We start from the raw sequence: 27633 nt of genomic DNA on the forward strand, positions 1-27633 counted from the left end.
GGTAGGCAAAATAATTGCAAAGAGACTCAAAATAACCACAAAAGGTTCACAAAACTACAATAAAAAGCCTAAAAATAATTCCATAGAACTGCGTGGACTGAAGAGAAACAACCATAAAGAGAACTGAATTAGTCCCAAAGTCACTAAAGGACTATAGAGACTCTAAGGAATCAGAGAAAATGTCAAAAATGATAGAATTGTTCCTCTGTTTTTGTGATAAAAACCTGAAATAAGACAGAACAGGCTGCTGAGAGGTTTGAAGTCGTACCTGAACACTGGTGAGATGCAGGTACATCACACAGGCCACATGGAAACAGACGCACAGCAGCAGCAGCAGCAGCACCAGCATCCCCCTGAGAGACCAGCAGAAACCAGAGTGTAACACGGCTACTGTATGTCTGACTGTCTCAGGAAACGTGTGATGGGGGAGTACGTACTGCGGGATCATTAGCAGATAGATAAGGCCAAACAGAGCGGCGAGGATCAGTGACAGAACCACCGCACCGATGAAATGGTCGTCATAAACCTGGTTGTACTGAGAGATGAAGAAACAAACACAAAGATTGCTAATCAACATCTGTCCATCCATCCTTCCATCGACTCCTTTTCCATTTGGTCCAGATCGAGGTTTGTTTACACGTGAAGCCAGTTCATATATATTTAGAGGTGGGTAGAGCAGCCAAAAGTTGTACTCAAGTAAAAGTAAAAAGTAGTCATCCAAATAATTACTTGAGTAAGAGTAAAAAAGTGCTCAGTGAAAAAACTACTCAAGTACTGAGTAACTGTTGAGTAACGTCTGATTTATTTGTTAACACAAGCATTCAATCAGACAGACAAAAATACTAAATAATATATCAAATATGAAATAATAATATAAATAATAAAACTTTAAATATATAAAATAATAAATAATCATCTTTAGGCAAATTAGAGTTCATCCAATCAATAAAAATAAATTAAAATTAATTAATTAATTACAAAATAGCTTAAATTAAAATAATCCAGGTAAATTCATGTACTTCAATAAAAAATAAAAGAGACTTAAGAAAATTTTTAAAACATATGTAATCCATATGTAACCTAAAAAACAAACATTCACCTATCCATGGGGGGAAAAAACGAGTTTAGGAAACTTACCGCTACATGTTTCCTCAAGTTAGATGTTGAGTTTCTGCTGAAATGTGCGTTTGTTTTGGTTGACACAGAAGACACATAATGTAGCTGCTGTTTCTCACTCTTTGTAAGGTAAACATGCTTTCAGTATGAGGCCTCGTCTGCGTCTTCATTTCCCACCGTTGGTTCTGACATTTTTCATCTGTTTCTTTGTTTGTTTGCTACGACTGCTAATGCTAAAGCTAACCCGTCCCGCCGCTGAGATCGGGTACGGTCACGTGACCAGACTGCACGGCTGCGTCTGATTGGTGGAACACAGTCAGGTGGTAGAGCCTTTGGTGGAAGTCTCTCTCTCTGTCAGAATAAAACATTAAAATGAGGCGTACGCGGGGGGATAAAAATAATGAGGCGTAGAATACCAAAGAGGTAAGAAGAAAAGTAACCAGCTCATTGTAGCCTAATGTAGCGGAGTAAGAGGACAGTTTCTGCTGCACACATCTACTCAAGGAAAAGTAAAAAGTATAGAGATTTAAAACTACTCCTAGAAGGAGAATTTTTCAAAAACTTACTCAAGTAAATGTAACTCGAATGATCCGTGAATACTTTAAAACAGACTTAAAGGAATTAGGTTGCATGACGTGTGATGATTTTATTCACATTATGTAGCATTTTACCATGTTTTCACGGCATCTGGTGACACACACACAGCGGCTATATGACGCATGCGTTTGGCTGCCAAGTTGCCAGGTTGGTTAATTATAAGCAACTTTGAGAGACTTTTAAAGCTTTTTGAGAGAGGATGGCTGCAGGTAAAAAAAAAAGAAGACTCAAGTAATACTCTCCTGTTTTTAAAATATATGAATATAATGAAGGCTTGGGATGCGCACAAACACCCCAGTGGCTTAAAAGGATGTAGCGTGGGCTTTAACTGAAGCATACTCCTTAACATGATATGCAACTAATGTGAACACCACAATGTGAATATTATTAATAGTTGGAATAATGCTGTGCATGTACACATATCCACCAAACACACAGGAAGCTTAGCAACAGAAACTTTAGTAGCGCCGAATTCGTGGGAACAAAATTGTAAATAGCCGGTATTTTGTCAGATTTTCAAAAACAAACTTATTCAACTAAATTCTGTCTTTTTCTTGAAGAATCACACATTTAGAATATGTTCAAGTTTTTAAAGTTTTTTATTTGTTTGTTTTTTTACTTTTGAACTCGATTTTAATTCCACTGCAAGCTGTTTGAATGTCAAGACACACACACAAAGACACACAAAGACACACATGTAGGCAGACAAACCTATCCCTGTTCTGCGCCTCCTTTATAACACCGCCCACGCACACATATGAGAACGCTGTCACGTGTGCTGCTCAGACGTTCCCGAATCATTATCTGCATCCCCTCCTGAGAGGGTGGGTGGATTCCTCACACAAACTCACGCACAAACACACACATCACAGACAACAGGCGTGGGAGAAAGAGAATTATAAACTGTGTGGGGTGTGCTGTGCGAGTGAGACAGAGGGGGGCAGGACATGCAGTCACGAAGCATCTCGCCTTTGCGTGTAATGAGCAAACTATGTAGTTGTCACACGAGCATGCTGATGTAAATCCAAGCTTCTGCTTCCCTGCAGATGCTCTGTGCATGTGTGCATGCCCTCACCCTGCGCTGCCTGTCTCCGCTCCTGTAGAACAGAGTGAAGCGGTTGAGGTCCGACGTCTCCGACTCGGTTTGCCGCGCTTCGATGAGTCGGCCGATGTAGCGGTTGACTCGTGTGCCTGGCGAGTGTTGCACAGCCGTGGCTGAGAAAGACGTCCGACTTCTCAGCTTCTCGGACGTGGTCCGCAGGGCTCTCCGCTGTCAGAGACACACAAAAAAGACAACATAGTTTCCTCAAATTACATGTTAAGTTTCTGCTGATATGCCCGTTTGTTTTGGTTGACACAGAAGACACATAATGTAGCTGCTGTTTCACATAGTTGCTGCTTTATGTGGTGAGGCATATAAAAGTAGAGAGTAGTCAGCTCAGGACTAAACGATTGTGTTATAACTAAACAAAATATAGCTGCAAGCAGCGATGGGGAGGCCTAGCAGCATGGCACAATAGGCAAAGCTACGGCCGCTCAGGAAGGCGTCATGAGTCCATGCACCCAGTTTGGCATCGATACCTCAATGCATCAAAGAGATATGGCCTAATGTCCTGTTTGCGCGTCGGCGTAGATTTTGATTGGCTGCCACGGGCAAAAGGAAGCGAAATGAAAACATCCACATGATAAGTTTTGTGCGGCTTGGTCTGAAGATTCTAAGTGCCAAATCGGACAATCTCCGTGACCGTAAATGCTTTTTGAAGGTATTTGATAAAATTCAAAATGGCGGAAAATCCAATATGGCGCAAATGACGTCATGAGGTGCGTTGGCCTCGTCTGCATCCAGGGATTCCAACAGTACCTCATTTATGAAATTTGGACCAAGGGATCCAAAGATATGAGCAAAAATGCATTTTTGCTACATATAGCGCCCCCTAAAGGGCAAACTTCACCAAACTTCTTTGGTCTCTCAAAGATGTGGTCATGAGTCTGCGTTAGGAGTTTGATGTCATAACATCAAACAGTTGCCGAGATATGGCCTCACTTTCGGTTTGGCAGCGTCGCCGCCGAGTTTGATTGGCTGCTACAGTCAAACGGAAGCGTAATTAAAAATTCCACACGATAACTTTTGTGCGGCTTGGTCTGACGAGTCTATGTGCCAAGTTTCGTGGTAATCGGACAATCTCTGTGACCGTAAATGCTTTTTGAAGGTTTTTGATAAAATTCAAAATGGCTTAGAAAAAAAGGATTCAAACGGTGCCTCATTTGTGACATTTGGAGTCCAAAGTTATGCAGCTGAATGCACTTTGAACTTTGACGTGTTGGTGGCGCTAGAGAGTACACTCTTGGTGCATAAAATTCTTGAGGTTGACTTTGGCACTGTGCTAAATACGTGTGCAAAATTTCACAACTTTTTACCATAGCGTTCATGGTGCTGCCATAGACTTCAATCGCAGAGAAACGGATCAATAATAATAGGAAAAGCTACTAACAAAATGGGTGCCTTAGCAGCTTCGCTGCTAGGCCCCCAATAAAACAGTCCTCCGCCTCATCAAAACTTTGGGACACAAAGATCACAAACAAAGACAACATAGAAAGCAGCACAACGATCCCAAACTTTAAATCAAACCATCCAGATAAGGAGTAAAAACAATAAACTCAGGAAGGGCATGACAAAAACAAAGATAAAGGGACTAAAAATATGCTTTAAATTACAGAAATATAAAAGAAAAGCTGGTATATTCTGTGATACCTGGGCACTGCCATCAATTAGGAATAATAGCAAAGTAGATAGTTTATGTTTAGACTCAAGTGAGCCGTGTGTGAAGCCACTAACAAGTTAGCATGGTAACAGTTATGCTAGCAACTTTTAAAAGTTAACATCAGAGACTGTAGCAATAAAATATCTCTTTATATGCTTTTTAAAATGGGATATACCGTCAGCATGCTACTCTTCAGCATGCTGGAATTCTAACACTAGCTTTTTGAAACGTTCACTGATAAAAACTTTGAAGTAAAATGGCTAATGCTAAACTTTAGCACAGTTAGCTTGCTTTCACATTACATTACATTACATTACACTTAGCTGACGCTTTTTATCCAAAGCGACTTACATCTATTTAGATACAGGGTATTGGTTACAGGCCCTGGAGCAATGTGGGGTTAGGTGCCTTGCTCAAGGGCACTTCAGCCATGAATAGAGGTGTAGGGAGAGGTAATGGTGTAGGGAGAGGTAATGGCGGGACTTGAACTTGCAACCCTCTGATCTTAAGTCCACCTCCCTAACCACTAGGCCACGGGAGTAGCTCATGTCTTCAACAGCTTTTTGATGTTGAAACATTGAACAACATTAGCATTAATCTTTAAGTTAATCCTTAACTTAAAGGCTCTTGTTGGGGAGTATAGAATTGAAAAAATTTTGGCAGCTAAGCTAAATCTAAACAGAGAAAGTGAAGGTTTAAACAGAAGTGCCACCTTTGGAGGGGTGCTCTGCTGTTTTTTGCCATCGTTATCTGGTAAGAGTTTGTTCTCATTGGCTAAAAAATAGATAAAAATGGTTAAATTTGGTGGGGAAGGGGAGATATAGAGATTGAAAAAGAGAGGAGAAGTTAATTACAGAGGGAGAAATTTAATCAAGTTGCCAAGGGGTGTAATAAAGAGCACCGATCAATACTGTGGACTCGATAACAGACCAAGATGCTCCACATCTGCTCAGATTTCTGCACTTTGCTATGTTTTGGTAAAATAAAGTTTTCCTCTGACTGTGCGTTAGATCTGCTAATTAACAAGCAGCTGCTGTACCGAAACCTGAATCCCAAGTAGCCTATATCTAGTTTTATGGTGTTAAAGATTTGCTTTATTTTTTTTTTTACACTTTATATCCAGTTGACAGATACGTTTAATATAATTCGTTATGTTGAGTAGAAAATGGACTGAAGCATGATTTTAGAGTATGTGCTTAAAAAAACACACGATCCTGAAGGTCAGTATACAGAGTGCATGCATACCATGGACTACTTTAATGGCAGTGGGATTCTTACAAAATTGCACAGAACAAAGCCAACTACCCAAATTTCAATCAAGTTCAACACAGCCGTGGTTAATTTGTGTTAAATGGATCAAGAAAACCAAAATGTCCGCTCGCAGATAACAGGGACTACAACAGTAGTGACGATCTTTCTTTGCTCAGGCTATCATCACCTTTGTATGTTTCGATGAAATGGATGTTTAACATGTCATTTTGTGCTTTTTCTGCATCAAAAACAGTAATTACCTGTATTTTAAGTGGCGTAAAATACACAACAATTCTGACAACAAGAGAACAGAAAGGACCTCTGTACTTGTTAATTGAGAAAAAGATATAAAAACTCCTTCTGCATCACCAGGCGACGCTGGTTGACATGGTAACGCAGTGCAACAGCGGACATGTCATTTTTCTGCAAATGCAAAGCTCATTTGGTTGCTCAACATGTTTGGATATTTACATGATTTAATTCAGATGAGAATCTAAATCTAAAAGTTTTAAAGTTTCTGTGTTTGACTTTGTCTTTTGGTTTTAAATTTGACATCAGTCGATGTCATCACTTCCTGTTTTATTTTAAAGAGTTTACCCTCATGTGTTTTCACACTTCCTTACTGATTGCCACACCTGATCCTTGTTTGTTATCACCTCCCACAGTACATATCCTCCAGGTTTTCCTTTCTTCATTGCCAGAGTTACCTTTTCCTTTGCCTGTCGAATTCACCTCCTCCTTCTGTTGTCCAGCATTTGGGTCCGCTGGGTTAAAAGAGCCATCTTTTACTGAAAACTCTGACTTTCAGCTCAACATAGCTTCATAGAACACCCCCTCTGTACTGCTAAGGTTTGTATTAGAGGTCTACAAACATACTGCATACTCATCGATCAGACAGTATGCAGAGTATGCAGTATTTCGGCAAATCTAGTATGAATTCGGGAACTTCTCGCTTTCTCAAACTCGCATACTAACTCAAAAAGTTAGTATGAGTAGTAGGAGAAGTTTACGGTTTCAAACACAGCCTTACTCATTGATCAGACAGTATGCAGAGCGTTTACCCACAATGCATTTCACTCCTGCCCGAGCTGAAATCAGCCGGCCTGAAGCTGATTTCTCTTAAGCTCTAAACTCTGTAAACTTTAGCAACATTTTAAACATTTTCAGGCGAGAAAGTAGTCGTTTAGATCCCCAACGTGTTGAAAATCTGACAAAATACCGGCTATTTACAATTTTGTTCCCACGAATTCGGCGCTACTAAAGCTAGCCGCAGTGAGCAACGCACTTCCTGTTATTTTCACAAAATAAAATACCCGTTGCCTTTTATCATAGGGAAAGCCATTACGATACAATTGGTGCTTTTGTTTTGAAAACAGGAAGTGAACCTACCCTCGTTGTAGCTAGCTTGAAACTGCCGTTTTGACAGGAAATGACGATCGGCGACGTCACGTTACGTTGCATCTTGGGTAGTTTGAGTATGAGTAGTAACCTCATGATGCATACCCAACATTTCAGAGAATCTAGTATGCATCCGGGAACTTCTCGCTTACTCAAACTGACATACTAACTCAAAAAGTTAGTATGAGAAGTAGGAGAAGTATGCGGTTTCGAACACAGCCATAGTCTTCATTATTCAAAATATTAGCATTGTTAGCTTGTCACGTGTCATACGATGATACACTATTTAGAACTCATCAAATTGCAGTGTTATAATTCTATTATGAAACTTCTCTGTGTCACAAAGGGTGGATTTTTTTTTTGGCTTCTTGGATAATCATGTAGCAATGAGCCTAATGCTATTAGAGGAGATGATACCAGGCTGTGGGTGATTACCAGCAGTCATAATGCAACCTCATCAGAGTCATGAAGCACCAACTCCTGCCCGAGCTCGCACAGCTGGGCGGATTATAGCCGGCAGGCTATTTCCAACAGCCAGACAATGTGATGACCCCAGTCGTGCACCGACTAATCGACTGAACCACGAACCAGCGGCCTTGCTGCATCATAGTAGTTTAAAAGCTTATATTGACACAAAGATAATGAGACACACATGAGAACTTATGCACACGTAACAATCCTGCACAGACGGTAGGAGAGCAGTGGCTTCTTGTCAGATCTGTTCCACTGATTTACTTCTCAGTACGTTGTTTTAATGGAGCTCCGTTTCACCGATAAGGGTATAAAATCCACAAAAGCAGATTATGATTTATGTGCTTGTCTATGAGCAGATTACGTGTCCAAGCAGGATTCATTTTTAAAAAACGTTAAACACACGCACGGTCGGTAATCTCTTACGATACATTGGAAGCTAAAGGAACGCGGACCCTTTTTCCTCTCCGGCACGTGTCACACACCTTGTCGTCATCCTCGCAGGTCATGACGTTGGAGAAGGGGATCTCGGCCTTGAACATCTTCCTGCAGTGCATGAGTTGCACCAGCAGGTAGCACACCGTCTTAAACTTCATCCTCTTGGCTGGTTTGATGTCTGACAGGATGATACCAGGAAAGATCTGGAAAAAATAGATATTAGAGACACGCAATAAAAAACAAAAGAAGCAATAAAGAAGAATAAATGCAGATTAATCATTTCTCTGTATGGCACACATATTTAGTCATTTAGGGACTAAATTTACCATTTGAATGGTTTTGTTTGCCACACAACCATACAGCAGTTCAGTCTCTACATCAAATGCTGCTGATATTCACCACTGATGTGCAGCAGTAAGTTAGAGCCTAAAAGGCATGAACTGACTGATCTTTGCACCCTGTTCAACATGCATTTATGAGTGTTTCCCTTTCAAGGTGCAACATTTGTGGAGGAAACCATTAAAATGAGTCATGTGGGCTGATTTACAAAGCTTTGCAAAGTCTCTGCTCATTGCAATGTTGTGAGACATGGAAAGAAATCTTCCATTTGAGTAAATTTATTTGAAATGCCAGAGGAAGATATTATATGGACGTCTGAGTCTGAGAGGACCTGGAATCTTAAAGAAGAGGGAGTCATGAAATACTGTTTGTGGTCATTTTGTTGTGATTTGCTTTATTTATTTAAGTTTTTTTTATTTGTTTTATTTTAACAGGATCAGAATTTATGCAGCTACTTCATCCATCCATCCATTTTCCAGACTCTCTTAATCCCATATATGGTCGCGGCAACTACCCTCTGGGATAATTACTAGGGCGGGACAACGATTAAAATGTTTAATCTAATTAATCACATGATTTCCCTGATTAATCGCATTTGTACGCAGACTCCAAAAATGAATCCAAAAGTAGTGTATAGCTTTTAGCATTTAGTTTTATTTTAAATGTGCTGCCATATGAATGAAAGTGCCATAACATTTGTTGTGCAAACACACTTTTAACATCAGCATCTTTCTGTAGTTTTTATGTAGAAGCCTCGCTCCACTGTCTGTTTCCTTGAATGACTTGCTGCTATCAGTTGTGTGTTTTGCCTTTAAGTGATATTTTAGACTGGAACTACTACGCTGAGAAGACAATTCAACTTGGCAGTGTTTACAGATGACTTTGGTTCTGTCGACTCCGCCGTCTGGAAGAACTTTAAAATGAAAATGGCCGAGTAAAAGTTCCGTACCCTTCTCCAGGTTTGGTGGATCCGCCGATTACTTTCTTTTCCTGTTCCACAGCAGACAGCAACAGACTTTTACAAAATAAAAGCCTGTGAGCAGCAGACTTTTACAAAATAAAACCCTGTGAGCAACAGACTTTTGCAATAATAAAATAGATAATAAAACCTGTACGATAAAATATTACTATATACTCTCTGGGATAATTACTATTGCAAATATCAAGGGATGGACAGTTGGCTGCAGAGACAGCTGACCGTTAGGCGAGTCCAAAAGTTTTTCTTTATTATTGTTATTTGTAGGGATGTCCCGATCCGATCACAAGGTTTCAGACTTGATCGGATATATAGCCTATCTATATATGTTTATTAATCTCATTATTTTATTTTTTTTTATCAGAACTATAATATTTCACAACAAATGGGACAAAACAGCAGCTTAGTATTTACTGTTATGTGGTGGTACAGAGTCAGACCGTCTCAACCATAGACATAATATACGTAGACGCCTCAGACTGACGTATCAGCGTGGCCGCCATCTTGGATGGGTCTCCAATGCCTCCACATTGCATTTATTTCGACTGAGGAAGGTATTTATCCCCAACTACAATAATCATAACTCCCCGAATTTTCATGTCTCTGGTCTGAACTCCACATAGAAACATGCGGCATGACGTCACTTTGCTGCCGTAAAGCGAAGCAGAACACGGCAGCAGCTTGAAGCTGGGGGCCGAATGTCCGCGGTGTGGAGCCATTTTAAAGGGGATGACAAAAACGTTGCGATTGCAAACTGTGAGATATGCAAACTTGGGATTTCAAGAGGTGGCGAGGACATCGCTAACATCCTTGATGAGAACAGGAACAGGCTAAAACAAGGTAGAGATGTTGGTTTTCATCAAGAAAAACGAACATTTCCTTCTGTGAAGCCAGAGGAGGAGAGTAAGAATTAGGAGTGCAGTTAAAGGACATTACTGGCCTTACTTTAGAACACTGTGGCACTTTTATTTTCTTATTTGTTTACATGCCTGCCAGGTATTTCAAGTTGAGCTGCTGCTCGTTTTTATATAAGACATTGTTGCGCTAAACTACAACGTGAAGAATTTGTTTATTACTTTTGTTGTTTAAGCTACCTCACAGAAGTGCTCTGTTTATAAGTGTTAAATGATAAAATAAGTGACGAAAATGAAAAAAAATCAGGGACATCCTGGATCTGTTTCTTCGCCGTTCTTCATTTTTTTAATGTACTGTAGAAGTATCGGATCGGGACATCCCTAGTTATTTGGGTACTTTGGTTCCTCCCTCATGTATCCTGTCCAATTGTAACCATTAAAGAATAGCAACCTTAATTAAAGTGAAGACTGAAGTCTTATGGTCGTCACAAATGAGCCTTTTTTTTTTTTATCTGGGCCATAGAGTGCATCTTAAAAATTTCAACTGATCAGCTGATCAAGTTCATGCATGTATGTTTTGTGTTGTAACAAGAAATAAGGGATTCACACAGCAGCTCGTGGACTGCTTTGGTCAGAACTAAGATGAGCGGGTTGAGCCTGTGTTTATTCAGTGCAGGTTTTCACCAGCAGAACTGGATGCTCTCATCGTTGCTGTTTAATATCTGCGGCCGTACGGTGATTAGCTGGGTTTAGTAAGCTTTAAAGCTGGAGGCTTGAAACTAAATTTATAAAAAAAACTTTTTACAGAAGATAAATTAGCATTAACACGTGCAGTTTGTTGCATTTGCATGGGTTAGCATGCTAACACTTAGCCTGTAAGAGGCTCAAGACCTACCTTTTTAGTTTAGCTTATAGCTGAATTTCATTTGATTTATTTATTTATTTATTCTGGTATTTATTTTATTTTATTTTTTTGTTTTGTTTTACTTTTATCTATTCATCCATTATTTTAAATATTTATTTTTAAATTATTTTATTATATACTTATTATACACTAATTTATCCAGTGTTTTTCCTCATGGGGATTTCGGTGCGCCAGAATGAGAATTTAATGTTCTTATTCATTCATCGTAATTGATTAAGTAAATGCTTTTTATCGGCTTGTCATTGCAATTCAGTCCAGTTGCTTGTTTGATGAGTTGTTGTGACAGCTGATATGATGGGTATTGGTAAACGCTGGTCTTTACTTGAAGCTTTAAGAGACAGTTCCAGATGTTTTATCTTAAGACTCGTATATAGTGACTAGCTTCTGGAGAGAGAGGGATGACAAGACTTTAATATTCCTCTACAGAGTTTTCTCATTCATGAAAATAAAGTAGGCTTGAGGGGGATGTAATACAGTGAACTGTGAGCATGCAAAGCTTCAGAACGTGGATATATTAAGTGCTCATTTGTGTGTACGTGCTTGTGGATTTTCCGAGGATTTAAAATGCTTTGAGTTGACACACAAACACACGCCGCTGGTGCACATGTGCAGCTGGTGTGAGATAGTGATACTAGCCATGTGTGTGCCAGCTTAACACATGGTCTGCCTCCCTTCTCAGCATCAGAGGATTAACTATTACAACACTGACAGCTGTGTCACCTCTCAAGATGTTTGGTGAGAGAAAATGCAGGAAAGGAACTGATCCTGGCGTACTTTGCGTCTGTGTGATGGCACGATGAAAAAAGTCTCTATGTGGTGCTTCTGCAGGAAGGCATGTCTCTCGTGGCCGAGGCCCGGCTCCACCTCGTAGTCCCCGTTTAAACACTCCAGGGTGGTCCTGGTGATGTGCACCTTGCTGAGAGCACAAGCACAAGCAGAGGATGAAAAGCAGTTAGTGATGAAAGCACGTTGCTGAGGACTCAAATCGTTATCTCCCTCATTATTTTTATCAGGCTAATTGGCTTGAAACTTCACACAGAATACGTTTTTTTCATCTTAACGACTCATTCAATCTGGTCTGGAGTCCTAAAATCTTATTACTTCACTTGAAACGAGACCAAATGGGGCCAAAAAGGGGGACCTCGTTTTTGCTTTTTAAAATGCAAATTTGTCTGTTACCGTACACGAGTTTTCTTAAATGAGGAGATATCATTTTGATCAGTGGTCTGATTCATTTTTAGTTCCAGTTACCATCCTTTAACTGAATAAAATCATCACATAACAGTAACTTCTTAATAAGGTGACCTCTTAAATCGTTACACTATTTAATAATTGAAGTATTATAACATCAAATTAACACAATCGTGTCATGTAAAAAAGAAAAACTCTCAGTTCTGAGGTTTGATATATTATTTTGATGTTTTTTTTAATTATTATTTATTTATTTATTTAGTCATTTATTATTTTTATTAGTTAGTAGTAGTATTTTTATTAGAATTGGTATGATTATCGTTGTTGGTAATATACAATCATTGTAAATATTAATAATTTTTTTTGAGCTACTTGACTAATTTGAATTTCCCCCATTGGGATGACAAACGTATTTTTCTATTCTATTCTATTTCAGGTGAATTATTGTTTTTTTTTTAAACCGCTTTTTAAAAATTTTTATATCATCATTATTTTTTTATTTATTATTATTATTAATTTTTTTATTTATTTAGTCATTTAATATTATTATTATTATAATTAGTTAGTATTTTTCTATTCTATTTTCTATTCTATTTCTATTCTATTAGGACATAATGATAATATTAATAATATGGTGCTTAAAATTTGGTAAATACGACCTCGGATGCACAATAACTCATTGAATATTAAGCCAGGTTATTATTAATTGAACGAAAACTGAGACAAAACACAGAAGCAGTGTGTGGAAAAACTAAGTGAACCCCTGAAATCAAGAGAATTATGGACAACCCTGAACATCCTCTCCATGAGACTGTTATCGGAAAACAGAGTCTCTTCAGTCAAAGGCTTCTTCAGTTTGGATGCAAAACGGACCGCTACAGGAAATCATTCCTGCCCACAGCCATCAGCATCTACAATAACTCTTTGATTTAATTGAGCTACATCAACATTTAATTTCCCTCTGGGATAAATAAAGTATTTTTGAATTTGAATTTGAATTTGATCCTGCAGCTTGTAGCAGCAGTGAGCTGCAGTGATGGTTTCCTGTGGGACGTTATCAGACTTTCTCATGGTTGAGGAGGAATCTTGGCCAACTCTTCTTTACATTGCTTCAGTTAAATTGCAATTTTAACATCTTGTGACAGATGATGTATTGTTCTCATTATTAAGTACATCAGAAAGGGTGAGGCAATGTATGAAAACACTTAATTCTATTCAAATGCACAAAATCTAAGGAAAATAAACACCTGAAAGTAGATACATAAATACATATATTGAGCAGAAAGATCCATTTCCGGGGCCTGGATGTGTGTGAGCAGTTTGAGAGGATGAAACTGTCGGTACTGACCCAGGCAGGCCTCCGGCCTCCATCACATTTGCCAGTGTGACATCGTTTGACCAGACGTCATACTGCCACTTCCTCAGGCCGAGCACGCCACACAGCACCCGTCCTGTGTGCAGCCCAACGCGCATGTTCAGATCCACCTCGGTCGCCTCCACCACCGACCTGTTGGAGGATGGAAGATTAATTCCACGCCTGATGCACTCCTTTAAAAGACAAACACTTCAACGATAAAAATTTGTGCAGCAGAAGTTTTTGGCGAGGTGTTAAAGGGATAGTTGGAAGTTAAAGACTCGGCATTTGACTTGAGACACGATGACTTGAATGACTTGAGTGTTATTCAGTTCATGTTTTCAGTTTGAATATAAAATTAATAAATTATTTTAAAAAATAATATGGATTACCCGGTGGGAGCGCAGGCTGAGAATGGCGTCATGATTGGATCCCTACCCTGTCAGTCAGCCATGCCCTCTCTACATACCTTACGTGTTTATTGGAGAGAATCAACTCATATCAGATATGCATCAACATGTCAGTTACCACAAAGAGCCACATTATTTTTGAAAAATGACCGAATTCTCTCCGTTCCATCCGTCTGTTCTTGACTCTCGTCTCGGTCACGTGACGCATCAACGCTAAAATATTAAACCCACGAACCTAGCAAAAATGAGTCAAAAACACGTGTTTGGAAAGCTTCTTCCCAGTGAGGAGACGGAAGAAGAGGCTGTGACCACTAAGAAAAAGAAATCTGCATTTTGTAGGCATGTTTCAGCGTTACCATAGCGACCAGAGAGCGTTAGGAGGCAGAGAGGACGTTACGTCAGGAGGACGCTGCTAATAAAGTTACATACAAGTACACAGTGGATTCAAGTTTATTATTATTATTATATTTACTAAACACCACAGTGTCTGTGTTAGTTTTATTATTTTATTTTGTAGTATTTATCCGCCACACCTGAAAGGCCGGTCCGTGAAAATATTGTCTGACATTAAACCGGTCCATGGAGCAAAAAAGGTTGGAGACCGCTGCCGTATTGAACTCAAACGAAGCGGGAAAAAGAAATAAAAATTTTGATATGAACATAAGAGCCGCATGAAACCAGACAAAGAGCCGCGGGTTGGCCACCCCTGGCCTAGTCTGTAGTTAGCTAACGTTAGCTTGATATGATACGGGGTGGACAGGTTGGACACATTGGCCAATGATGTTTACTGACAGTTACTTATATCTTTGTGTTTTCACTTTATTAAGATCAGATTCTGCAGGTAAAATTGCTATAATAAGGTGACTTGACCAAGAAAAAATGACTTGAGACTTGCACATGTGTGACTTGGTCCCATCTCTGTACATTTGCATCACAAAATCTTTCTCCAGGAAAAAGTCAGACCTCACAATTGCTTGGCCCTATTTTCTCTCCCTTCGTATCACTGCCTGCTGCCGCCTGCCGATAGCTGCACCTGTTTCGGTGTTTGCTGCTCGGTCTGCACTTCGGTCTACACAGCAGGCATGTCTTTTGAACACATATTGTTTTGAGAAGCAAAACGCTTTATTTTTTAAACCCCAGCCAACTAGCCGGACTACCTTCGTCAACGCCAAAACGAGGCTGGAACTCTGCTCACAGGACGCAGCAGGGGGTAAGAAGATGTTCAGAAATGATGTTGCTGATATGGGATGTCATACAGCTTCATGTCAAAAGAGGCGAACACTCCCTTTAAAGTTCTGGTTTGGGTTAGTGGAGATTATATCCTGTTTTCAGACACAAAAACATGCTTCCAAAAGAGGGAGATCTGCATTTCAGAGTCGCAGAACGGAGTCCAGAGAGCAAACGCAGAGCGGCAGAGGGGTTGACAAACTGTGTTTGTGTCTACAGAAGAGTGGAAAATAAAATGTGCTGAAGGAGGGCCGTCTCACAAACTGACAGATGAGTGTGAACGGCGGCACCTGTCCTCTGAGATAAAGGAGTCTTACAGCAGCATCCATCCACAGCGACAGACCAGCAGGGAGGGAACATGACAGGCAGGCGCTCACACGAGGAAATGAGGTGGAGGTGCTGCATGTGTTAACGTGCTTGTGGGGAAAAAGGCCGACGCACACGTGCAAATTTGCCTCGAATAGAATGAGTCTCAACTTGGGAGATTATCTGCGATCAGTACTGAGAAAAGCGTGAACATTTCTGTTGTTTAAACAACAGAATGAAAACACAAACTGCCTTCACAAATATCCTCTAAAAACCTTAAATACATAGATAGATAGATAGATAGATAGATAGATAGATAGATAGATAGATAGATACTTTATTCATCCCAATTTGGGAAATTATTTTGTTACAGCAGCATACAGTAAAAGATATGAAAACAAAAAGTAAAAACAAGCAAATAGAATAGAATAAATATAAAATAAAATAAAAAATAGTGAATAAACATTCGCTTTGTACATGTATATCTTTGGAGAGGGTGCGTGTTCAATGCGAGATAGTAAAGAACCGTGATGTTTTATCAGAATACTGTCAGTGTGTGAAGGCCAAGGACAGAAACCACTGTTGAATGGAGTCGACTTTCTGGTCTCCAGGTAGAAACGAGTTACATTTACTAAATAATCATACTTCTAGGAGTAGTTTTAAATCTCTGTACTTTTTACTTTTACTTGAGTAGATGTGTGCAGCAGAAACTGTCCTCTCACTCCGCTACATTAGGCTACAATGAGCTGGTTACTTTTCTTCTTCCCTCTTTGGTATTCTACGCCTCATTATTTTTATCCCCCCGCGTACGCCTCATTTTAATGTTTTATTCTGACAGAGAGAGACTTCCGCCAAAGGCTCTACCACCTGACTGTGTTCCACCAATCAGACGCAGCCGTGCAGTCTGGTCACGTGACTGTACTCGATCTCAGCGGCGGGACGGGTTAGCTTTAGCATTAGCAGTCGTAGCAAACAAAGAAAGAAACAGATGAAAAATGTCAGAACCAACGGTGGGAAATGAAGACGCAGACGAGGCCTCATACTGAAAGCATGTTTACCTTACAAAGAGTGAGAAACAGCAGCTACATTATGTGTCTTCTGTGTCAACCAAAACAAACGCACATTTCAGCAGAAACTCAACATCTAACTTGAGGAAACATGTAGCGCTAAGTTTCCTAAACTCGTTTTTCCCCCCATGGATAGGTGAATGTTTGTTTTTTAGGTTACATATGGGTTACATATGTTTTAAACATTTCCTAAGTCTTTTTTATTTTTTATTGGAGTACTTGAATTTACCTGGATTATTTTAATTTAAGCTATTTTGTAATTAATTCATTCATTTTAATTTATTTTATCAATTGGATGAACTCTAATTTGCCTAAAGATGATTATTTAGTATGTTTGTCTGTCTGATTGAATGCTTGTGTTAACAAATAAATCAGACGTTACTCAACATAAAGTTTTTTCACCAAGCACTTTTTTACTCTTATTCAAGTAATTATTTGGATGACTACTTTTTACTTTTACTGTAATCATATTATTCTGAAGTAACAGTACTTTTACTAGAGTACAATTTTTGGCTGCTCTACCCACATCTGATAACAGATCAGTCCCTTGGAAAAAGGAAAGGAAGGAGCAAATAGGTCCGTGGAGAGGAAAAATTAGCAGAGAATTCTCACCAGCACTCAACTTGCTCAATTTGCACGTCATCTAAAGTGCATTGCACTAAAAAAAATAATAATTTTTTTTTTTTAAATAAAAAAAAATAAAAAATAAAAATAAATAAAAATAAATAAAAATAATAAAAAAATAAAATAAATTAAAACAAATAAACAAATAAAGTGCATCCCACGAGGAGGAATCCATATAACAGATTCCGTGCTGACCAAAGGTCGAGTTCTGCAAACACGAGCTCATCTCTGATGGACGGAAAGACAGAGGACATGTGAGTCCACGTTTCAGCTGCTTTTCTGGTTCTATGTGCTAAAGATGAGAAACAGCATCCAGGCTGTTCTCAGAGAAAGGTTTAAAGCCACCGTCTGTGATGGTGTGTGTGTGGGGGGGGGCATCAGGGTCCAGACCCCGTATTCCTCTGAAAAACTGCAACAATCAGTGTCCTCAGTTCCCAAAGCGTTAAAAAGTGTCATTAAAGGGAAGCTGATGGAAGACGATGGGAAACATGACTCAAAAATAACTGAATATTTTGTAAGCTATTTGTAAGTTAGCTGAAGAGCTTACAGCTAACTTACAAATAGACTAACCAACAATGAAAAAACAGCAGAGCAACAGCTCCAAAGGTGTGTTTTTATTTAGTTGAAATGAAAGGTCGAATTTACAACAAATCCTTCAACTTTAAAAAAAAAAAAAAAAAACACACAAATCTAGCATTTAAAATCAAACACGTGGAATGTTATTCAGGTAGGTTGTGTACCAACTTCAGGGCGTGCGTCGGCGTGTTTGTGCACGTTACTTACGCGATGGTGTCGATCATATCCAGCCCCATCTCCACGCAGCAGTGGGCGTGGTCTGCCTTGGGCTGCGTCAGTCCCGACACACAATAGTAACAGTCCCCCAATATCTTTATCCGCCTGCAGTGATTCTCCTGCAGAAACACAGGGAGACGGACAGCTGACCGTCTGAAGCAAACCGATGTGGTCCTATACAGAGATACTTTGCAATAAAGGTAGGGTAGGAGATCCTGGATTTTGAGTCCAGCGAAGCACAGGTCAAAAGTCCCAACCCTTTTCTTCAGACTTTCCCCCCCGAAGCCACGCCTCTAGAGTACATGAACGCGCAATGCTTGTTCACGAGCACCAAGGTGCACGAGCGCTGTTCTGACAGCAAGCATCGATCGTTGCCTTATTTAGTATTTAGTTTATGCTAACTATACATTTAATAATGCTAGGTGCTAGCCAAGCTGGCTCTAGTTTAGCTTCCTGCCAAGCTTCTGGACGCGTAATTCGTTCACGAGCAGGGTACGCGCACAGGGGGGGAGGAGGGGGAGGGAGGAGCAGATTGCAGTTTGATAGACGGCATCAGTTATCCATAGCCTAGAAATCTAGACGCCCCTAGCGGCCGCAAATGGAATATGCTCCGGGGCTAGTCTAGTCACTTGTGGTCGTTTTGCGAGGTTCCAAATCAAAACTTAATCGAGCCAATCAAATCGTGAGGAGCGGGGTCGGATGCCGGGCTACCTAGTGACGACAGAGGTGCGCCGTTTCAGTGTGTAGTTTCAGAGAGAGGTTAAAAAAAAAAAGTTCCAGAGAGGTAAACAATGGCTACGCCCAGTGGAACAGTCTTTCGAGTTGGCTTTGACAGCGACTCTAGAAAATTTAGATATACAGTTTTCTTTGCGAGACGAACAGAGAACTGCACTTAAGTTTTTTTGTTTTTTTTAAAAAAAGGACGTTTTCGGAGTTTTGCCCACCGGGTATGGTAAAAGTTTAATTTACCAGCTTGCTCCGTTGGTGGGACGACGCATGGGTTTCCACAACCCATGCGTCCACAACCCTGGTGGTTGTGCAATCCCCAGTCGATTGCGAGCATGATGTACCGAAGACGGCGGGCCGATCTTCGTCTCAGAGCTGACAAAACTCTCCGGTAAGGCATTTGAACGGTCAAATTCCGTTAACGGGACGAGAGCAGTCAAAACCGGAAGTGCGTTACTCACTGCGGCTAGCTTTAGTAGCGCCGAATTCGTGGGAACAAAATTGTAAATAGCCGGTATTTTGTCAGATTTTCAACACCTTGGGGGTCTAAACGACTACTTTCTCCCCTGAAAATGTTTCAAATGTTGCTAAAGTTATATATTTACAGAGTTTATAGCTTAAGCGAAATCAGCTTGTCAGGCCATAGACTACAAACCACGATGTACAATCCGTCGCGTTGACTATGTAAAACTTCTTCATCGCTCTGATTGGTTGTTGCGCCATCCTATTGCGTGGCGTTGAACTTGACAGACAGCCGTTAATCCCGCCCACACTGCTATCCAGCGTCACTAGACCCATGTACAGCTTTTTGCTGTACGGGTCTGGCTTGCTAGGCTAAGTTATCCAATCATCATTAACGGACCGTTCAGTATGATTGGATAGTGTTTTTCGTGGATTGTTCATTCTAGAGGCCACTAAAACTTTTCATTTTTGTGTCAAAACTTTTAATTAATTGGTTGCAATGGGGGTGTGAAGAGTATTTCAAGCAATATGTAAAAAAAAATGTTCCAGATAAAGAACCCCTAACCCACCTTTAAATGGTTGTTTTGGATGGCGCACAACTGAAGGAATCAACAGGTTCTTCAGTCAAACACAGATTATTCGATTTTTTTTTAACTGTGATAATGACAAACATCATCCCAACAAATGTTCATGACTGCTTTGAAATGTGATCCGTATTCCCTCAGCATGAACGACATCACTGATCATCTGATAATTTGACCATCGGTTACGGAACCGACTGTGGTATCTCAGCTCCTGAGCACTTTAGGGTCATTTCAGGCCCAATTGTGTGCATAGCAAAAAGGCAACGTACTTCAAAATGATCTTTTAAGCACACGGTTTTAAGCCTCCCTGACTTCTCTGGTTTTACTTTAAGGAGACACTTGAGAATGATGTTTGCTCAGATGTAGAAACACTCATGAGTCGTACTTCCCTCCTGCTGCTCGGGGTGACTCGGCACAGTTCGCCATCATGGGTCACAGTCAAGAGGATAAAGCAAACAACATATTTTCTACACAGTGCTGCTTCTCCAAAAGTTCACATTTTCAAGCATGCGAGCTACGATGTGCATGAGAGATGTTCACTTCCAGAGCTGTTTGGTCATGATATGCATACAGATCTATTTAAAAACAGTTGTTTTCCACATCTAATGGTCAAACATTTAAATTAGAATCCATTTTTTGGTTTTGAAGTTGAGGACCGTTGCCATTTTAAGCCGTTCGGTCTGTTGATTAAAGCAAAACTTGATGCCTCTTTCAGAAATAAAAGATGACAGTCTGCAAAATGACATGAAAAACTCTGCAGGGACTTAAATTGAGACAGATCTTCAGACTATTTCTTCACTGAACAGATGAACCATCAACAACAGAGGGACTCCGGCGACATGAGATGCTGCAGTTGCATCTCTGTTCGTGTAAATCAGATATCTTGCTTGTGAAAGCATTTATGCATTTGTTGTTGGGGCCAACTCTAATTGCTCCGACATGCTGTTGAAGTAGAGTCCCGCCCACACATCCCCAGACAGATCCGCGATTTGTCACACTGCGCATTGTGCACAAACTCAAATGTTGATTACAAACAAATATGCGTGTATATATACGACACATTATCCCACACGTGTACCTGCAAGAACACACAAAAAAAAAACCAGCTGAATGGTTACATGTAAATATACTGTACAGCCCACTGTACCTCCTTTTAGTTTCATTCACAGGGTTCCCTTTTGGCAACTGTATCACTCACAGTCATCAGAAATAATAATGGCAAATCCTCCAAAGCTTAGCCTGTAGGCAGCCTCTGAGTGACACGCACACAGATGCAGAGGTTTCACCACGACTGCAGGGTAAGAGGCAGAGATGAGAGGAGAGAAGACGGGGTTGCTTTGGTTTTCTGCTCACGGGAGCAGAAAGATTCTGGCGTGGGAGGATATGAGAATTCAGAACGTGGATGATTATCCCAGCAGAAATGTGTGTGCGAGCAGAAATCAGCTGACGGAGAGACACGTCTCAGGAGAAAGGAGTCTGGATTTGGGATTTTAAAACCTGCTGAATTAAGGGGGGAAATGTACGCCTGGTGCATTTCTGACCCCGAGCCCTGAGTTTGGGCTGTTAAGTTTAGGTTGAGCCTTCGGGGGAATAAATGTTTGGTGTAGCTCACAGCAGTCAGACAGGCACAGCAGCTGTGACGGAGCCAGTTTGAAAGTGAATTTCTCCCTCGCTGACGCGACAGGATATAAATCTCAATTAGGATGCAGCTGCCACTACGCACACACGCTCACACACAATATATCCTCATCACAAGATTTCCATAATACGGGCTGCTGAGCAATGGAGCACCGACGGCGAGCCGCGTATCACCTTATATCTTGATCTTAATCCCCCCCTCTGTCGCTCTGTCCCCATTTTAAGCCACGACTGATTGTATAGCTACAGAATTAACTCAAGAGGGATAATCCTGATGTTCATGTGATCTGCGTGCATGCATGTGCCTGCATGCCATAAAACATTGCCCCGTGGCAGCAGAGGTCGCGCATGCGGCCCACTGAGGGGCGAGGCTTGCAGAAGGTTAATATGTGGAAGGTAAGCTCTTCGTTCTTTGTGATGCACATAAACTACAACATTCTTTTAATGTGATTTAATGCACTGTGACATCATATAAGGAGTTTATTATGTAAACAATACAGATTGTTTGAACATTTGGTTCTTTGGTGGTTGAACGTGACCGATCCAATGAAGCTACGTTACTTTTATTTTTCAGCTTTTAGGCAAAAGATCTTCACAACACCTTATAATCGATCTTATAAATAATCTATTGTGCCAAATGCCTCTATAGCTATTTTTAAAGCTGTGGCTGTGTTCAAAACCGCATACTACATACTACATACTCATCGATCAGACAGTATGCAGAGCGTTTACCCACAATGCATTTCGCTCCTGCCCGAGCTGAAATCAGCCGGCCTGAAGCTGATTTCTCTTAAGCTCTAAACTCTGTAAACTTGAGCAACATTTGAAACATTTTCAGGCGAGAAAGTAGTCGTTTAGATCCCCAACGTGTTGAAAACCTGACAAAATACCGGCTATTTACAATTTTGTTCCCACGAATTCGGCGCTACTAAAGCTAGCCGCAGTGTGCAACGCACTTCCGGTTATTTTCACAAAATAAAATACCCGTTGCCTTTTATCATAGGGAAAGTCATTACAATACAATTGGTGCTTTTGTTTTGAAAACAGGAAGTGAACCTACCCTCGTTGTAGCTAGCTTGAAACTGCCGTTTTGACAGGAAATGACGATCGGCGACGTCACGTTACGTTGCATCTTGGGTAGTTTGAGTATGAGTAGTAACCTCATGATGCTTACCCAACATTTCAGAGAATCTAGTATGCATCCGGGAACTTCTGCTTACTCAAACTCGTATACTAACTCAAAAAGTTAGTAGGAGTAGTAGAGTAGTAGGAGTAGTATGCGGTTTCGAACACAGCCTGTATTTTACCACTTAGAGGCAGTAAAAGTAGCCAAGAGATGATTGATAAATAGTATTTGGGCAGTGTTTGTGTCCCCCGTTCCCACGTTTAAAGGCTACTTTCTGTTGCCTTTGTATCACATTTATGAACTTCGAGGAGAAACCGAGCCATTTAGTTGGTATATGAGTCTTAATTTTAATCTGTTGCATCATCAGCTTAAATGTTGGTTCATTTTCTGCGTGTGTTTTGTTTTGTTCATCGTTAATAAACGATATCTAGTGCCTCAAATGTCAAGCTGCATCCAAGTGAATGCCCCCCCCACTTGAAATGCAAAAGAGCTGCTCTTATAGACAACTATCGGTGTCCTTTCTGAGCTATTGGAGTGACATGGTGGTATCTCTGAGATGAAAACACATTATATGGGGTCAGTTAAGAAGGTTCCTGAGTGAGTGAAATCACCTGGAAGTATCTACATGGTAGTAGGGGTGGTGGAAAATTTCAGATTCTCAGACGCATCGCTATTCGGACGTGGACGATTCCGAATCGATTCACAAACGTCCAAATTTTGATTATTTCAATAAAGTAATACGGGCGGTTTGCACGCATTTCCATTAGTTTGATCAAATGTAATGGAAATTAATTCAGCTCTTGTTTCTTATTACAAATGCACTGTTTTTCAAAATTGCAAGAGACAAAAAGAAATGTTGTGAAAAAGTGCAGCAATAAACATAAATTAAGGATCCATCAATAATTGTTTTATAATCAAATTGTGAGGTGCCCAAAAATTCCCACTCCTACATGGTAGCCATGATATTAGCTGTTTAAGTTCGCCAAATGCCAAGCAAAGAGGCATCAGTACTTTCTTTTGTACCTCCTTTTGCTTAAAGAGACACTGGACCACCTTCATGAAAGGTAGAATAAAATAGAATAGAAAAATGCTTTATTTATCCCCCAATGGGGGAAATTAAAATTAGTCAAGTAGCTCAAAAAATTATTAATATTTACAATGATTGTAAATTAACAACAACAATAATAATACCAATTTCAATAAAAATACTACTACTAACTAATAATAATAATAATAATAATAATAAATAAATAAATAAATAGTGACAATAATAAAAATAAATAAATAGTAATAATAATAAAAAATAAATAATAATAATAATAATTAAAAAATAAATAAATAAAAAATAAATCAATCAATTTGAGAAGAACTCAGCAGTCACAGATAAAAAGCCTTATGGCTGTGGGAACAAAGGACCTGAGCAGCGTGGGTGAGCAATATGTGAGGACATCTTTTACTTTTGTGGCTTTTTTTTTTTTTTTTTAACTGTAAATCCCATCATACTAATATGTACTAATACTCATATATCAATATGCAATAAGAACAGATTAGGGGAAGTACTTAATGTGTTTTCAATGGAATATTTTCACCAACAGCTGTGGTTTCACCACTCGCAGCTTCGTGCGAATGTGGTCAAATTCTCAGTCCTCATTACTTCGTCCTACCAGCTTTTCTTGACCTTGGAAAGAAAGTGCTCAGGAAAGAGGTCATTTATTTGACTTCTCAACTGTTCCCATGTTTTTTGTAAACTAAGATGGTCCTCGGTTTCCACCACACATCACCCAACACCACCAAAACAACCTTTTATTATTATTATTATATATTATACTATTATTATTTAATCAAAGTGACACTCTACTGTAGGTCAGCTGTTAATGATAAAGACTAAGGATGTGTGTGTGTGTGTTTTTGCTTGTTTTTTCTATATTCAAAAGATCCAGAAATGAGTAATCTACTATACTTATGGGCTCCGACGTGTTTTGAAAAGACCAAATGGTGCACCCCTTATGTTTCAACAGGATTTTTGAGGGTGAAAACTTGGCTTTACGTTTTGGGTATTGGTGAAAGTTGGGGGCAAGGGAATGCATCATGCCAGCGGTGAATCACCACGGCCCGGATAACGCTATGAGGTTAAAGTGTATTTAAAGATCGTTGCACATGTTGTGGGGAAATACATTTGTTTTTAAAATGCAGCGTGGGGACATGCCCTCCTTTTCAAAAGAAAAACCAACTTAAAGCGAATCATTAAATAACAGTATGAAGATTTAGCTTACGATTAGGACCAGGATTAAGAGACTATGTGGTTGTGGTATGGATGAGTTTTTCAGGAAATGTATGCAAGTCAATGCAATGTCCTCTGAAGCGTGGGAAAAGGAGTGCATGTGTGTGTGTGTGTGTGTGTGTGTGTGTGCGGCTCATGCAGTATTAATATGATTACAGTGGTCTGGCGGCAGATAACCTATCACTCACCTAATCTTCTTTCCCAAAGAACAACGCTACACGGGCTTACTGAGGCACCGTGCACGCTGCCGTGCACACTCTCAGCGGTCCCAGTAGTGCTTCATAACACACATACACATCCACAGACTCACACTGAAACAGTCCACCTCCTCAGCCTTTATCTCCCCCCTGTTTAAACATCCCTTCTCTCATTTCTCCTCCTCTCACCCGTCCAGCGCCTTCTCCTTCTTGACCTTCTCTTCCTCCTCCTCCTCCATGTCAGACAATCTCCCCTGCTTTACTTTCACCATTTGGATCAATACGCAGTTGGCTCGGCATAATAAATGAGCCGTAGGACCAAATAAGACATTCTCTTGTCGTGGAGGTGAACAACAGCTGCTTAATTGTGAGGCTCAGCGGCATCACAACAACTTCAATCTAGACTCGAATAAAAAGAAAAAGTCTTTAAAGAAAGACTAGAACTGATGAATAAGAAGGAATTTTACTTGATCTAATTCAAACTAATTGTTTAAATTAGAGTTTATTCAGTAAAAAAGTAGAAAAATGTCTCATTTCTCACATGTTTTGGATATTTAAGATAAGTTTAAGAAGAAGAGGTGTTGATCAAATCAAACTTATAATGCCTGTCTCACCCAGCTGTATTCTTTTTTACTCTGACTTTTGTTAGTTTTCCTGTTATGTTTTCTTTTAATAGATCCTTGTCACGCCTGGTTTCTGTTGCTGATTACTCCCACATGTTGTTCATTGTGTGATTATATATATATATATATATATATATAGTACTTTTTCTTTGTTTCTTGCCATATCATGGCATGTTGCTGTGGTTCTGTTGTCTCCCATTGGTTCTCGTTGCTTAGCATTTTTTGTTTGTAGTTTATTATTCCTGCCTTGGCAGCGCCTTTGGTTTCTTTTTCATAAAGCCTCTGAGACTACCTGCTTGTCTTCGCCTCCTGCAATAGCCCGGCATTTGGGTCCTCCACCTCCAGCGCCAGAATGAATCAGGACAAACAGCTGCTGTACATTGGCCCACAGAGCAAAAACTTTTACAACAAAGCTCAGAAACTGCTCACTTCCTATGTTTTCTCGACTCATTTTCCCTTTCGTAATCCAGACTTACACCTCACTACATGACGCTTCTATATCATCATGTCGGGGGATTTGAACGTGCGGTGTCTTGCTATGTAAGATGAGATACACTTTATAGATTCAATGGGAAATTGCAGCCTTAGTGGCTGCAATGTAGAAATCCCACCCAAAACATTGGTTTTGGACTCCATGGACAGTTCGGTTCTTGACGGGAACTTTCATTTCGATCTACCTCACCAGATCCTCTAAATGGGTCAAAATCTGAAGAACTCTAAAGTCAACTACCACAGCTATGCAGATGACACACAGATATATCTGGCACTGTCTCCAGGTGACTGCAGTCCCATAGGGCCATTGAGCGACTGCTTAGAGCAAGTCAAAAAAGTGGATGAACCAAAATTTCCTTCAGTTAAATCAAGAAAAAACTGAGGTCGTTGTGTTTGGCAACAAAAGCCACTTTCGGACTGTAGGAACCTTTGGCAGTTCTAATAACCTTTTAATCCGCGGGGCCGTTTTCTCCCGTGTTTGGACACACAGGAACTCGGGGCTTTCTCCCTTAGTTCCTATAACTATTTAGCTCCTTCTCCGAGGTCGGGTCTTTTCATAGTTCTTATAGAACTAATCTAAGGGAGGTGTGTGGTGGTCGGTAGCTACGCCCCATGTAATTCTATCACGGCTGAAATGTCTCCTCATATGACACAGACACAACCGGCGGGTGTTTAATAAGTTAACTTACACTTTGTCTCATTTGTCTGCAGCGCTCTGCTCTCCTTTCTTCCTTCATGAAATAAAAAAGTATCTCCTGACTCTCTCTGTGAGCTCTTCCAGCCTCGATATTAGACGCCTGATGTGATTGTCCATGATTAATATCACCATCATGCAGACCATAAACACGATGACCTCCCCGCTCTCCATATTAGCTTCTTGGTGGTGTTTTTCTACTCTTCTTACTTTTACCGTTTTGTTTTGTGTTTGAATGTAGCGCTAAACGGCTAACAGCTAACACGTCACTGAAGCAGACGGCTGCGCGCGGCGCATCAGTCCCTATCAGGTCCCGACTCATGTGCGAATGCAGACTGAAACAGTTCCGCTGGGGAAGGATAGTTATCAGAACGAAATTCGAGGAGGGTAGTTCTGATAACTACTTTCTTAGAACGGTCTGCCCGAAAGCGGCTAAAGAGAAGAGGTTTGAGCTCTGAGATCTGCTGACTCAGGTCAGATAGTGGAGCCCAGAGTTCAATCTGGACCCGGTGAAGCAGCTTTTAGCTGTTATGCTGCACACAACTGGAACAAACTACCAGCAGAACTGATATCAGCCCCAACTGTGAGCACTTTTAAATCCAGGTTAGAAACATTTCTCTTTCAGTGTGCTTATGGTTGAGTTTAAATTTTTCTTTTTCCCCTCTTCTTTGATTGCTTTTAACTGTGTGTTTTAATTTTTATTCTCTTTAAT

General features: G+C 40.2%; 1 protein-coding gene across 1 annotated transcript in view; it reads right to left on the reverse strand.

The window, feature by feature from the left end:
- The window catches only part of adcy1a (adenylate cyclase 1a), a 61099-nt gene that overhangs the window by 16807 nt on the left and 16659 nt on the right, over positions 1 to 27633 (reverse strand). The window contains exons 5-11 of the mRNA XM_075484474.1: positions 18090 to 18217; positions 13667 to 13825; positions 11902 to 12043; positions 8081 to 8236; positions 2789 to 2983; positions 438 to 535; positions 269 to 353 (exon numbers count right to left, since the gene is read on the reverse strand). Coding sequence (XP_075340589.1) covers positions 269 to 353; positions 438 to 535; positions 2789 to 2983; positions 8081 to 8236; positions 11902 to 12043; positions 13667 to 13825; positions 18090 to 18217 — 963 coding nt within the window. The remainder of the gene's footprint in view (positions 1 to 268; positions 354 to 437; positions 536 to 2788; positions 2984 to 8080; positions 8237 to 11901; positions 12044 to 13666; positions 13826 to 18089; positions 18218 to 27633) is intronic.

This window comes from Odontesthes bonariensis, chromosome 15 (assembly GCF_027942865.1).
Source record: "Odontesthes bonariensis isolate fOdoBon6 chromosome 15, fOdoBon6.hap1, whole genome shotgun sequence".
Taxonomy (NCBI): Eukaryota; Metazoa; Chordata; class Actinopteri; order Atheriniformes; family Atherinopsidae; genus Odontesthes; species Odontesthes bonariensis.